This window comes from Vipera berus (genome assembly GCF_964194415.1).
Source record: "Vipera berus genome assembly, chromosome: 4".
In the NCBI taxonomy this organism is placed as follows: Eukaryota; Metazoa; Chordata; class Lepidosauria; order Squamata; family Viperidae; genus Vipera; species Vipera berus.
Genome location: NC_138206.1, coordinates 35777282 through 35793236, shown reverse-complemented (window position 1 = coordinate 35793236; position 15955 = coordinate 35777282). Strand labels below are relative to the sequence as shown.

Sequence of the window (15955 nt, the reverse complement as noted above, 5' to 3'; positions counted from 1 at the left end):
ACCTTTCTGAGTGTAGAGCTAGTCTGCCCCCTATGGTGCACTCTAAATAGAGCACAAATGTGAACAAAATAGACTAGCAATTCTCGGCAGTAAAAAAAATACTCTGTACTATCACTGTAGTTTCCTGGCATCTCCATACACAAATAAACTCCATACACATCCAACATATCCATATATTAAATAAATGTAATAGAATACATAGTAAGTTAGTAAGTAGAAAATCAGTATAAAATTAATAAGTTAATAAGCAGTTGTTTCCTTAGAGGGATCTGATATAGACCTGTCAGTCAATTTCCCTTGTATTATTAAATAATAGACATAAATATGTTGGGGGCAATTAAACTGACTTTGTAATAATGCCGCTTGGGGGTGTGTGTGAAAGCCCTAATAAGCAGGCGTATACATAGAATGAAGGCTACTGCTAAGCTTGTAAGCCGCCCTGAGTCTTCGGAGAAGGGCGGGGATATAAATGGAATTAAAAAAAAAAATAAAAAATAGACCACTCAGAAATAGCTTGTCAAGTCATGAAGATATGTCATAAAGATTCTGTAGTATTCTCAAAGACTGTTCTGCTCATCATCATGGTTTGATTCAATTACACATATAGTCATTAAACATGACTAAAAGTATGTAAGATGTCCTCAATAGGAGTATGCAATCGAAAGATTACAGCATTTCCTTTGTATCGGAGAGCATCTTATAGATATCTTCAAAAAATCCTTTAGTATAAGTCTAAAGGATTTTTTGAAGATATCTATAAGATGCTCTCCGATACAAAGGAAATGCTGTAATCTTTCGATTGCATACTCCTATTGAGGACATCTTACATACTTTTAGTCATGTTTGACTCAATAGAAACCAAATTTAACATTTATCTTTGTTAGCTTAAAACAGTGCTCCCTAAACCTGAGTAAATTACCTCAAATTAGATAAAAATGTTTTTTGTCTTTGGGTAAAAACACACAAATAGAACAGAACAGAATAATAACTTTATTGTCACTTTAAATGTACATTAATCAATATACATTAAAAATGAGATTTCATTCCAAACAGCTCTCAAAGGGTAACCAACTCCAATATATACTGAATAAACATGACCAAAACAAAAAACTCATCACCCAATCACAACAGAATATTTAAATTGACTTAAAGTTTTACCTACATTGGGTAAAAAAAAGTTTCTGAGTTGTCCCTACCAGATACCCTATTTCATTTTTCCCCAAAAGCTTAGTTTTAAGCAATGTACAAATAGATGAAGTAGAATAAAAACATATGAGGCATAAATATGTTGACTTCATATAACAGAACTTCATAAAAAACACATTTACCTTCCACTCATCCAGAACAGCAATGTACAGTAGTATCTGTGAAGGATTCCATGTGCTAAAGGGACTGAAGAGAAATCTCCAGTAAGCAAATGTGCATTATTAGGCCACAATTTCTTTTGGGGCCATCATGGATAACCTCCTATAAATTATCAATTCACAAGTAAATCCTAGTGATCCAATGGGTTGATTCTCATGTAAGAAGTAATAAGATATTACTTCAATCTGTTGAATTCTTCATCTAATACATAGGGCACCCATTCAACAGTTGAACATAATGTAAGTTAGTTTTGTAATTATAGGTAAAGGTAAAGGTTCCCCCGCACATGCATGCTAGTCGTTTCCAACTCTAGGGGCCGGTGCTCATCTCCGTTTCAAAGCCGAAGATCCAGCGCTTGTCCGAGGACGTCTCCGTGGTCATGTGGCTGGCATGACTAGACACCAAAGGCGCACGGAATGCTGTTACCTTCCCACCATAGGGGTCCCTATTTTTCTACTTGCATTTTTACATGTTTTCGAACTGCTAGGTTGGCAGAAGCTGGGACGAGTAACAGGCGCTCACTCTGTTACGCGGCACTGGGGATTCGACCCGCCAAAGTGCCGACCTTCTGATCGACAAGCTCAGCGTCCTAACCCGCTGAACCACCGCGTAATGTAATTATGCATGCTTGTAAATATATATTAGAAAACAATAATCTTTAATATGAAATTTTATTTATTATGTGAAAAAATGGTAAATTATAGTATATGTATCTTATAACAAGGGACGTGGTGGCTCAGTGGGTTGGGACGCTGAGCTTGTCGATCAGAAGGTCAGCAGTTTGGCGGGTCAAATCCCGAGTGCCGCGTAACAGAGTGAGCGCCTGTTACGTGTCCCAGCTTCTGCCAAGACACCAAAATATAAACTGATAGCACTGATGATGTTACCTACTTTGGGTAATGCAAAGTCTGCAAGAAAACAAACGAGCTCAGAGAGCACCAAGGATCCTTCATACAAAAATGTATTTGCTTGTTCAGTGAAGCCTGATATATTGGGACAATTTATTTCAGAATTCCTGGCGAGCATGGCTGATTGATATGCTGTTGGCTGATAGTTCTCAGAAACTCAATCTACCTGGTTGGTACCAATTTGCAAAAGGCTGTGCTAATATTATAAAAAATATATATTTGGCTTGATTTAGCAGTTTACATAATCTGCCTCAAGTAGACCATAGCAATTTTATACTGATGAAGTTATCACCATAAGTCATTTATCTATTGCTGTCTGAAGAAATCTATTTAGCTAAACATACAGGAATCCTCACTACTTTGCACATTGTGATCTAGAATATTTCAAGTTCAATGTTCTAGAACACTGCCTTACTTGTTTGGAGGGGAAAGCAATGCTTCCTGTTTAAACGCACATCAAAACTTTGATAAGTTTTTCCCCCTTTTAACTACTACATTTCACAATTCACCTTTGATTAAAGTAGCAGGCTAGAAACCAGGAGACCTGGAGTTCTAGTCCAGTGTTAAGCACAAAGCCAAATGGATGACTGTGGGGTAGTCATTCTCTCTCAGCCCTAGAAAGCAGGCAATGGCAAACCACTTCTGAAATCTTGCCAAGGGAATTGCATGGACATGCCTAGGCAGTCTCTAAGAGTTGGATTCAGTTAAAGAAAATCAAATATCACACATATGCATAACTTGTATCTACTAATTTTCAAAACAGATTTCTGTTAGTAATTATGATGTAAAACAGACATTACTCAGTAAGTTTAAATCTTTTTTGCAGACATCAATATCAGTACTTTTTGCTGACATCAATATCAATAACTTACATAAATGTTTTTATAGCAAGGGGAAAAATTAAACATGAATTGTTGCAAGATGTCAAAGAGAGAGATAAGGTTAGGATTATATTATTTAAAATTGTATTTTGCTGCTGTTTGGTATGGATAAAAGACTGGCTCACTTTGAAAAATAGGAGGTTACTGGATAGGAAAGGATATGGTTTGAGATTTGGGTGGCATGACAAATCGAAGGTTAACAGATTTTCATGCTGTACTGAAGGTTGGAATAGATATAAACTGAGATTGGCTTCCAAAATTACTCTATTATTGCCATCCCAATAAACTTTTCAGAGGAAAAATGATATCTACACAAAGCTGGTTGACTTAAGGAGATTTATTAATTTTTTGAAGGAGACTTTAAATCAGGGAACCACTGGAAAAGGAGGGTTTTAACTGTCAATGGTTTATGTTCAACTGTTAGAAAGATGTAACTGAGATAAGAACTTTGGTTTTACAAATGAGAAAACTGAATGTGAATGGATTTGTATACTAACGATGGAACATCATTTTGCCAAGATGCATAAACATTTATTGAATATATAAGATCAGTAAGTTAAAGATTTTATGACTAAATGGGCAATTTCTTTTGCACAAATTATGCTAAATCAGTGGGAGATTATATGGAAGGAATTAAAATTCACTTTGAGTTATAATTTAAACAGACCTTTTACAAGATAATTATGTTATTTAACACCTAATAGATTATCAAAGAAGTATAACTGGAATGTTAAACATATGTTAGAGATGTAACATCTCTGAAGGCACTTTTTATCACCTTTGTCGGCTAATAGTTATTGGGATCAGATTTGGTGGCTAATATTTATTGGGATCAGATATGAACGAGAATTCTTAGAGTAAATGTATCACTGAACTGGAGGCTTTTCTTTTAGGTTTGATGGGTAAGCACATGGGAAAAAATATGGGACTTTGTTTTTATATACAGTAAGATAATATCACAACCATGCCAGGGTTGAGCCAGTCAACTCTTCCTCATCTAGACTCCTTACTTTCCAGACGTTTAGATATTATTATTAATAATTTCTTATAAATAAAAGGTAGTTTTCTTGTGAGTAGATATCTACAGAATTGGATTACAAAGCTAACACCTCACTGAAATTTAAATCTTTCTGTGGTTTCAGAGAATGAATTAATCTCTTAATACTATTATCAGCGACTTGCATGGGTGTCATTCTCTACCTCCTGCTAATTTTCATTTTAATTAAGAATTACACTAGTCATTAGAGCAGCATCTTTGCATGCTGGAATGGATACCTGACTTCCAGTCACTTGGACATCTTCAACTACTGGAATCATTTGCAGGTGTCTAACCTTTAGTCAGTTTTAGCAGAGGAAATTTAGTATCACTACTTATTTAGTTTTATATTAATTAACATTACAATCAAATATGTTGAATTGCATGATGAATTTCAACAAAAGAAGAATAGAGTCACCTCACATATGGGAGATGTTGAAATAAGTGAAGAAATTAAGAATTAACACTATTTAAAACTTAATAGGGTATACAATGTAGTTGAAAGAAGTGCTTTACAAGCTGTGAATATAACAATGTATCTATCACATTAAAACAGTAATGTTCTTTGGAACAGTAGACAGTCACTTGTCTGAGATGGTATAGGTCACAGGTCTGCAACCCGCGGCTCCGGAGCCGCATGCGGCTCTTTCAGCCGTCTCCTGCGGCTCCCAGTCCTCTGCCATATGCAGTCAAAAAAAAAAAAAAAGTGGGACTAAAAAAGTTCAACCAATCAATTCAAATATGCAGGGTAGGTGCATATCTCGCCTTGGCTCTACTCTTCAGTCAAACCCTGTTCTGCGCATGCGCACATGTACGCGCATGAGCACACTTTTTTGCAGCTCCCAGTTTTTCCTTTTGTGAGGGAACCAGTTCCAAGTGGCTCTTTCACTGTTTCAGGTTGCTGACCCCTGGTATAGGTTCTCCTACTTGAGCGGGGGGCTGGACCAGAAGACCTCCAAGGTCCCTTCCAGCTCTATTCTATTCTATTCTATTCTATTCTATTCTATTCTATTCTATTCTATTCTATTCTATTCCACTTAAACATGGCTGCTTTGAAGGTTATTCCTATTTTGCAAAGGCATTATTTCTGGAGGGATTACCAATGAAACAATTATGCAAGCACAAACACAAATACACAGCCAACAGTCTCTAAAGCAGCTTTACCACCCTTCTGAATTTGATGACAACTTTAATGCTTCAAGATGTAGTGCATAATTCATATGAACAAAAACTGTGAAGTGCTTCTTTTGAATGCTTTGCAAATCCTTACTAATTAATTCCCTCTTGGATTGCCACATTGTTTTTTTCTTTCTCAATTAGTAATATTGTTAACAAATATTTGGATGGATTACCAATAAATGTAATAATGAATATTTGAAAGCACCATATTTTCCAATTTAAAATGATTGAATTACAAAGACCTTCTGAAAAAAAATCATTAGATGCCATTGAGTCAGTGTTGACTTTTAGCGACTACCTAAATTTTCTCCATGATGATCTGTCCCTAATGTCAGAATCCATTTATATCACATTTCATAATTGTATAGGTAGAACAACATGCTATTTCTGAGGATTCTGCCATCTCTCCGAGGGGGGGGGAGAGGATGGTTACTAAAGCGATTTTCAAACAACAGGGGATGTCTTAAATGGGGAAGGGAGGGGGACAGACAGGTCTGGATTGTATCTTCATTTACAACTAAAAAGGAAAGCAATAACCATAAAACCAAGGAGAGTTCCCTTTCCCATGGAAGGCCCTGACACCTAGCAACTGACGACAGCCTGACCAAATGGATGAGGGGAGGGGCTGAAATGGGAATGGTTTATATAGGATTGAAATGTAACTTTTGTCAGATCCCGTCTTGTATTCCCACAATCGATTCCATCCTAGTAAACATTTTCCTTTTGGACTAAACTTGCATCCAAGAGTTCTTATTTCCTAAGATGTGGATTGAGGTGGGTCCTGACAGTAGACGGGATCTGCTTTAAGAGTCAACCTGGAAGGGAAAACCTTACCGGGGGACTTTGCAACAAATACAATGTCTGGCGACGAAGCAAGAGAGGAGGGAAGCCCCATGGAGGGGGAGTCTTCCCCCCAAATGGAATCCCAGAGACAATGGGAAGCTGAAGCAGCATATTCCCCCGGGGAAGAAGCGGTGGAGCAGTACGACCAAAAACCCCGGTGGTCGATGGGCGTTGGAAGGAAAAGTGAGTGGGAAAAGGCTTCGGGAGAAACGACCCTGAGGCGTAGTAACCACCAACCGGAATGGAGGCAAGAGATGGAGAGTTCCCTGCATGCCAGCGAGGAGGAGCGGATCCTGGAAAAGGCCATTGATCTGATGAAAGCAACCCTGAGTTCACTGAGGGAGGAGAGAGCTGAAAATCGCAACCGAGGCAGCGCCTGGGGACGCAACTGGAAAGGTAACGGAGGGGATCCAACACCTGAAACCCCGGGGCCATCCAATGGAACAGGAATTGCTGCCTCAGCAGTACCCACCCCGCCCAGAACCACAGATGGGGACCAGGATGAGGAGCGATACCGGCCACGGCGCAGACAACGCTCCAGCCAAAGACTCCCGCCCCTGGAAGTCAAATTCAAGGGGGAGCCATCACGACTGGGATTTTTCCTAACCCAAGTCCTCAGCTACATGGAAGAGTACGGACGGGACATCCCCAGTGACAAAACACGCATCCGAATTGTGCAATCTGCCCTGGACGGGACGGCTGCAGACTGGGTGGTGAACTTGCATGACTCCAACGCCCCAGAACTCAACGACTTCAACCGATTCATGTCATCTTTGAGGCGACGGTTCGAGGATCCTTTGGCTGACCGTAAGGCCCGGGAGAGAATCAAAACGGTGAGGCAGGGCAGGCGAGCAGTGGCTGATTATACCCAAGAATTCCGAGCCATTGCCAGCAAGCTGAACTGGCCAGAAGACATCCTCCTTAGCCACTTCAAAGACGGTCTGAACTACGACCTGTATGATGCTTGCCTGCCTCGAGGAGACCCACCCCACCTCGATGACTGGTACATCCTGGCGGAGGAAGTGGAAATAGACCTACTGAAGAGACACCGCAGAGGAAAACCATGGGGCCGCCTGCCACCCGAGCAAACACGCGAGGGGGAAAAACCACCAGCCACAGCCAAAAAATCAACAAGTTGCTTCAACTGCAGGAGAGAGGGCCACCGTGCTGCAGAATGTCGTTCAAAAGCCCCCCCATGAAAACCAGAGGCATCATCCTCCAAGAAGCCGGGGAAGCCCCAAGGCAACACAAAAGAATCTTCCATGAAGGGGACAGAGGCTGTAGAGTCCACAATTCCTGCCAGGAACTGGGACTGGACTCCGGCCTGCACCGCAGGGACGGTGGACAACTCGGAAGACAGCTCAGAGGGAGAACCATTGGTAAGTGGACCCCTTCCACCCATACTTAAGACAGTGACTATATTAGCTTCCCCTATGCCTGAAGCAGCCTAAATAAAAGCCCTGATAGACTCTGGGTGCAACCGCTGCCTTATCAGCCCAACACTGGTGGAGAGATTGAGCATCCCAGTGAGGAGGCTAAAACAACCAATCTCTTTTAGTCAATTAGATGGGACAATAGCAGGGGGAGGACCAGCCACCCTAGCCACTTTACCAATCCACCTATCACTGGGGCCCCATGAGGAGGACATAACGTTTATAGTGGCCCCAGGCATGGAATGCCCAATGATCCTAGGACTGGAATGGCTGAAGAAATGGAACCCCGGGATAAACTGGAGGACAGCAGAACTCAATTTCCCAAAGGGGGGGCAGAAGAACTTAGACTCCAAAAGCACCCCCCCAACCCAGAGGGAGGAGACAGCAGCAGTGGGGAAAGAGAAGGGATTACCAGAGATACCGGAGGAATACAGGGACCTGGCTGAGGTTTTCAGTGAGGAAAGAGCAGATGAGCTTCCCCCCCACCGCCCCACAGACTGCACCATAGAATTCAAACCTGGGGCAAAACTCCCAAAACCCAGGATGTATGCCATGAGCCCAAGGGAAATGGCAGAAATGGAGAGATTCATAAAGAAAAACTTAGAAAGAGGATTTATTGAGCCTGCCAAACCCAAAGTGGCCGCCCCGGTTCTGTTCAGGGAGAAGAAGGATGGGTCCTTTCGTTTGGTTGTGGACTATAGAAATTTGAACACAATTAGTGAATGTAATCTGTACCCCCTTCCCCTAATGAAGGATATGTTATCCCACCTATCGAAAGGAAAGATTTTTACCAAACTAGACCTGAGGGAAGCATACTACCGTATTAGGATTAAGGAAGGAGACGAATGGAAGACTGCATTCAACTGCCCAATGGGGTGCTATCAATTCAAAGTATTGCCATTCGGACTGCAAGGGGCCCCCGCAGTCTTTATGCAATTAATTAATGACGTGCTGAGAGAGCACCTATATAAGGGGGTCCTGGTTTACCTCGATGACATCCTTATCTTCACAGAAACCAAAGAGGAACATATCAAACTAGTCAGAGCAGTCCTGAAGAAGTTGCGAGCTGCCCACTTATATGCTAAATTATCGAAGTGTGAATTCCATCAGGAAAAAATCGACTACCTGGGATATCGCATATCTCCAGAGGGCATCGAAATGGACCCTGAGAAGGTCAGGGCAGTACTAGAGTGGGCACCCCCCCGCACACGGAAGCAATTGCAAAGTTTCCTGGGGTTTGCAAACTTCTACCGCCAATTCATCCCCGCATTTGGCCAAATAGCCATGCCCCTCACAAATTTGTTGAAAACGAAGGGGGGTCACCCGTGAAACCCAGCCAGCCTCTGAAATGGTCAATGGAATGTCAAGCAGCATTTGAGAGGCTAAAGAGACTTTTTTCTGCTGAACCTGTCCTAAAACACCCAGATCCCGACAAACCTTTTGTAATACAGGCAGATGCGAGTGATGTAGCGGTAGGAGCCGTACTATTACAAGAAAATGATGGGGGGACATTGCAACCATGCGCATACAGATCCAGAAAACTCACAGAAACAGAACAACGCTGGCCAATATGGGAAAAAGAGGCATTCTCGTTGAGGTGGGCATTACTAACATGTGCCATGATACAAAATCAGCAGGACACTTTGGCTTTGTAAAAACCTTACACTTAACTAAAAGGCAATTTTGGTGGCCATCTATGAAAAAGGACATAGAAAGATATGTGGGTAGCTGTCAAATTTGCGCGATGGCCAAAAGACTGCAAGGGAAACCGCCAGGTCTGTTACAACCGGTGGCAAACCCCTCAGCCCCATGGAAAGAAATAGCCATGGATTTTATCGTAGAACTGCCAGAAAGTAATGGAAACACCGTAGTCTGGACTGTCACAGATCTGTTCTCTAAGCAAGTACATTTCATACCTTGCCAAAAAATCCCGACTGCAAAAGCATTAGCAAAACTTTTTGTACAGCATATTTACAGATTGCACGGGGTACCACAACGCATCATATCTGACAGAGGGGTGCAATTTACGTCGGCATTTTGGAAAGAATTTTTATCCCTCTTAGGAACCACCCAAGGACTGTCATCTAGTCACCATCCTCAGACAGACGGAGCTTCTGAAAGACTCAATAATATACTTGAACAATATCTGAGATGCTATATTAATTTTCAGCAGTCCGACTGGACGGACCTACTGCCTTTTGCAGAAGTAGCATATAATAATGCAGTCCACTCAAGCACAGGTTACACTCCTTTTCAAGTAGCTACAGGCCAGAGTTTCAACCCAATACCAGAACTAACCCCAAAAGAACCGGTTATCCCTGATCTGAAGGAATGGATTGCTCAATTACAAAATACATGGCCAATTGTTAGGAAAGCATTGGAAGATGCCAGAAAAGCATACAAGACACAGGCAGACAAAAAAAGAACCGATCCCACACCATTTAGGGTAGGAGAGATGGTATATTTATCCACAAAATACCTGAAATCACTCCAACCCTGTAAAAAACTAGGACCAAAATATATTGGACCCTTTCCAATTAAAAGAATCATAAACCCAGTAACAGTTGAATTAGAACTACCCAAAAATCTTAGACGAATACACCCAACCTTCCACTGCAGTCTATTAAAGAGAGAACAACAATCACCACTACGAGAAAAAATCCCACCACCACCACCACCCATCATGGTGGAAGGAGAACAACATTTTGAAGTGAAAGAAATCTTAGATTCCAGAAAACACCATGGAACGATACAATATTTAGTGGCATGGAAACACCTCCCCTCCTCAGAAAATGAGTGAGTTAACAAACTCCATGTTAAAGCACCTAAGTTGCTTAAGAGGTTTCATACAGAATATCCAAACAAACCAGGCTAACATTTATATGTTTTCTTTCCCCACAGATGGACTCATCTTTTTTCTGAAAGGAGAGCCGAATGTCAGAATCCATTTATATCACATTTCATAATTGTATAGGTAGAACAACGTGCTATTTCTGAGGATTCTGCCATCTCTCCGAGGGGGGGGAGAGGATGGTTACTAAAGCGATTTTCAAACAACAGGGGATGTCTTAACTGGGGAAGGGAGGGGGGCAAGACAGGTCTGGATTGTATCTTCATTTATAACTAAAAAGGAAAGCAATAACCATAAAACCAAGGAGAGTTCCCTTTCCCATGGAAGGCCCTGACACCTAGCAACTGACGACAGCCTGACCAAATGGATGAGGGGAGGGGCTGAAATGGGAATGGTTTATATAGGATTGAAATGTAACTTTTGTCAGATCCCGTCTTGTATTCCCACAATCGATTCCATCCTAGTAAACATTTTCCTTTTGGACTAAACTTGCATCCAAGAGTTCTTATTTCCTAAGATGTGGATTGAGGTGGGTCCTGACACCTAATTTGGTCTTTCAATGTTGCCTCCACTGATTCTGTAACAAGGAGAATTTAGCTTGCTAGTAAAGGTTTCTCACATTACTAAATAGCTCCTAAGCAGCAAAGAGCAAAAATATATTACAATTCAACAAGAAATCTTACTTTAAAATGTACAAATAAAAAACCCTTTTCCAAGACCAGACACACAATTTTCTATTACTTTCAGATTTCCAGTCTACTAGTGTTAACTGCTGAATTTCTGAATAATTTTGTATGTGTATTTAAAATGTTACCTAATCTAGACTGAAGGTTTTATAAAACACATTCCAGGATTATTCTTGAAAGAAAGAGAAGTTTCTTTATGAAAAGGCTAACTGACTGAACTAACAACAACAGTAATAACAATATAGTTGCTGGTGATTATGTGCCATCAAGTTGGTGCTGACTCAGTGACCACATAGGATTTCCCAGAATGATCCAGGAGCCCAATATAGTCTTCTAAAACACACTCATTGCCATGGTAATTGATTTCATCTACCTTGTTGCTGGTTGTCCTTTTGTTTCGGTCCAATTTTTCCATCATTAGATCCTTCTCCAAAGAGCTAAGTCTTTGCATTAGGTTCATAGTAGGACAATTTGTGCCTGGTCATTTGTGCCTAAAATGAAAATTCTGAGTTGATTTTCTTGATGATCCATTTGTTTGTTTTCTTGGCTGCTCATGGTATTGTTAGGAATAGTAGAGACAGCACAAGAAATAGTTTTAAGGACAGCAGGAAGATCTGCTATTAGGGCAACGATGAAATAAGCAGGACTTAAGCCTTGGCAAAGAATATAGCTTGAAAATGTCTCAGACAAGCACCTTCCTAGTTTGCAGGAAGACAAAATGAAAGAGAGGGGAAGCACATTCAGACATGCAAGATTCTGTCATTACAGCTATTAAAATAAAAGTAGACTTCTCATTCTGGTCTATCTTTTAGGGTTAGCAGCAATCTTTTTCAACAGCAATGCTCAATAATCTTGCTATCTAACTTCAAAGTCCATCTTTCTTTTTCATAGAATATCATTGTTAGCATTATTTTGATCTTTATAGATATAGACACATCCAGGCATCTGGATTTCTTTTCCAAGGCCTTCATGATTTCTACTACCACTTGACTTTTCAATGGATTTTAATACCATTTATAGTGTTATTTCAAGAGGCACTGATTGCTTCCTGATGGCGCCTCAGGGCTCAGCAGACTTTTCTGGCACTGCACGCAAGGGAACAGTTATACAGCATTTCTTTATATGTGAGGAAATTTTAAATTCTGGCTAGCCTTGACAGCAAAGCACAGAACAGAAAGGCAGATCAACCAATCAGTATGCAGGATGCACACCTCTACAGAACACATACCGTAGTTGGGATTTGGGATGTGTTTGCACTGTCCCGTCTGCAGCCTTCTGCTATTTCCACTTACCCATCAATCCTTTTGCAGCATAGGTATGTGGGCAACTCTAAATCAGCCTTTAGTCAATTCTCATTTGGACTACTGCAATGAACTGTAGCTGGGTTGCTCTTGAAGATCACTCAAAAGCTGCAACTGGTCCATAATACAGCAGTTCTTGTACTTAAGGACCTGTATCATTTTAGGACTTGTGACACTATTACTTCAAAAGTGCACTATTATTTGGTTCCCAAGTTCAATTCAAGGAGTTAGCAACTTTTAATGCCCTTTATGGATCAGAACATTGTCTGCTCTCAACTGTTTCTGCCTACTCAGTTAGATCAGGAAGAGTGGGTCCTTCTGCTCTTAAACCATTATCATTTGCAAATGTAACCCAACTTCTCTAGAACAGCATCCCCCTAGAGATTTCACACTATTAGGATCAGGAAATCTATTAAAATCCTAACAGTCTTGTTAACATATTGTAGAAATTTAAGAATTAGTTGGTGTCTGTAATAGTCAATTGAAATAAATAACAAATAAATAATCTGCAATTTTAATTCCTACTTGTTGACTAAGGGGCTATTATATAAGCTACTGCTGTAAGCATACTGTATGCAAAAACTGATCTGGTTAATAAGAGTGATATGCACTTTTTGGTTATATTTTATACTTAAAAGTATACTTATTCTTCTGATCTTGTCAGGTACTAGGCATGCAATTCAGTTTCCTGAGGTTAAGTTCCACTCATCTAGATGAAACTTATTTCTGTATTGATATGCAGAGAATTGCAATGCCTTACTTTTTTGAGCAGGACAGATTTACTTCTAACTTCTATTCACATTTCATACAACACTACATCACTATTTTCATGGTGTAAATGTATGTGCCCCCCCACCGAAAAAAAGCTGTGTATTGCATAGGAAGTGAATCTGATAAGAAATAGGAGGAAGATGACAGTAAATTAAAGAGAATGTATTTGCAACTACAGAGGAAAATGGAAATCTGAGAACAGGGAGATATGCTTCTGTGCTAGAACTGTTAAGCAAACACATAGCTAAACATTATGTCTTTAATTATAGACTTAAGTTGGGTGCTGTATGCACAGCATCCTACTTACAGAATATCCATTTATCAATTAGACTGAAAACACTCTAAACATATGCTTTGATTAAACAAAACTCAGTCTTAGACTATTACAAGTAATCTCAGGTAGAATAAACGAGGTTATTTTTTTTTACTAATAATATAGAACCTAGGATGATTATGTAAGATAGCATTTCTCCAGGCAACAAAACAAGTCATTTTAATCAGTTGTCTGCCACAGTGACACATAGTTTGCAGATGATCTCTCTTTTTGTGTACAGTGAAGTTATTTTATCTATATGTAATTTTTAGCAAAAGAGAACAAGAGACCTCTGGTGGTCTAACGTAATATTGGTGCCTACAAATATTCTCTTATCTTATAAAAATGGGTAAATAGCATACTGTGGATATTTTTTGCATTTTTATTGATTTATTTGATGTATTCATACTGAGAAGCATATTCCCTGATATCGTATTCATATTCCCTAATTTGGGAAGAGTAAAAATCTATTAAGTAAACGAATACATAGCATAGCTTATCAAAACCTTAATGTGCTGGCAATTTTTCTATAATCTGCAGACTAACAAAGTGATTCTTTTGAAATACTTTCCCTTTTTGAAAACTAAGGCAGTATATATAAATACAAAGTGTTCCTCCCAAATAAGTACTAAATAAAATAAAGGTAGGAAATAAAAAATAAAGGGAAATTAAATAATTTCCAACACTATTCAGTATCTTTTTACCAACTTTGATGTTACCATGTCTATATCCAAATTTATACATTGTTTTATTCATTCCTTGGGATTTCATCAACCTCACCTATCCAAACCTTTTTCAGTCTTCCCCTTTCTTTCAATTGATGGACTTTTTTCTTTACATATTTGTTTTCCAGTTTTAATCTTGTTCATTTTCTTTATCTGACCAAACCACTTCAACTGACTTCTTTCATACCAGTTATTCACTTTGAATTTAATCAGCATATGTTCATCAGCCATTCATTCTTGATCCTACAGTATTTCTTATTTTACTACATATGTTTTCTAATCAACAAATTTCAACTGTAATCATCTTTTTTTAAATTCTGACAATTCTAAAAGATAAATTTTCCTCTTCATGGATCAAGGCAGTCGAGTCCAACCTTGCCAAACTAGGTTTTTCATCCGCCTCAATTCTCAAATTGGACTATAACCAAGCAAAACAAACCTTACGTCAAAGGGTAGAGAACATCAAGAGCCAAGCGGACTTAGGTTTAGCTCCATTGTTTCTGGCTCCAGACTATTAGATACATGGTTACACCTGCCAGGTATCTAAGTCAGTTGGAGTCAGTAAACCACCAGAAAGCATTCTCGCTTGCATGGTGCCATGCGTTTCCATCGGCTGTCCTGTATGGCACGTACAACAAGACACCACTGTCTGAAAGATTCTGCCCCTGTGGCTCAGGAGAGGTGGAGACCATTGGACACATACTCCTTCGATGATCCTTCTACAGAGCCATTCGGAAAAACTATGTCCTCCCCATTACTGATAGGCATCCTGGTCGTTTGGAAAATATTTATCTCCAGTGGCTGCTTAAGGACGAGCAGGCAGAGATCAAAGTGCAGGTGGCCAGACTCTCTGCCGCAGCATTGGGGATTTGCCAGAAACATAAATAATCATTGTAGATCTTTTTAATAACCTTTTACAATTGATTTTATTATGTGTTTTATACAGTTTTAGACTATACTCATTGTATTTTTATTGTCAGGTTAGTATGATTCAGTTTTCTGAAGTTAGCTTGTTTTTGATATACTGCTTGTAAAACTAGCCAGACCTTGGTCGCCCATTGATTGCACCATGGATTGTGATGTATTGCTATGTCCTCTTGTGATGGTTTTGTTTAGTTTTGTTTTATTTGGATGTTTGATTTATGTGTGGCCTTTGGCTGTAATAAACAAATAGTAAATTCTGACAAAATGAATATTCGTATCAGTATAATGAAGTAGAAAGTAGATTTTCCTACTTTCAAAATCATGTAATGGTACATAAATATCTACTACAGGACTTTTTGAATGTCCATCAGTTTTTTGATGCCATAGCTGAGCCATGTGTTGTTCAGTGGGGACAGTCTTTCCATGATTAGGAATGCTGCTCCTGAAATATTCATCTATGAGAACCTATATGTGAAAGTAGGATATAAGAGATAAGCTAGAGAACATGCTGTTGTTTTGGCCACCCGGCTTACTCAATAGGATTTTTCTGGGCTCCTAGTACTTACAGTAAAGAACCACTTCTAGGAGATTTCAACCACCACGACTTGGGGATGAGATCTGATAAGTCCCAGAGGTTTATAGCATTCTTGGCATGTTTAAGGTAATAACTTGCATAAACATATTATGTGGCTATCATCAGACCTTTTGTTAGCCTCAAGCATAGTAATAGAAGATGAAG

At 39.7% G+C, this 15955-nt stretch overlaps 1 protein-coding gene across 6 annotated transcripts in view; it reads right to left on the bottom strand.

Moving 5' to 3' along the window:
- BBX (BBX high mobility group box domain containing) overlaps window positions 1–15955 on the bottom strand; it is a 111210-nt gene that overhangs the window by 59760 nt on the left and 35495 nt on the right. For 4 of the 6 annotated variants that reach the window (XM_081326697.1, XM_081326701.1, XM_081326700.1 and 1 more), the window contains one exon: window positions 1329–1392. The exons of the other annotated variants lie outside the window; for them this stretch is intronic. In XM_081326697.1, the coding sequence (XP_081182823.1) occupies window positions 1329–1392 (64 nt within the window). Of the gene's footprint in view, window positions 1–1328; window positions 1393–15955 lie in introns of those variants that run through there. 6 annotated transcript variants of the gene reach the window in all.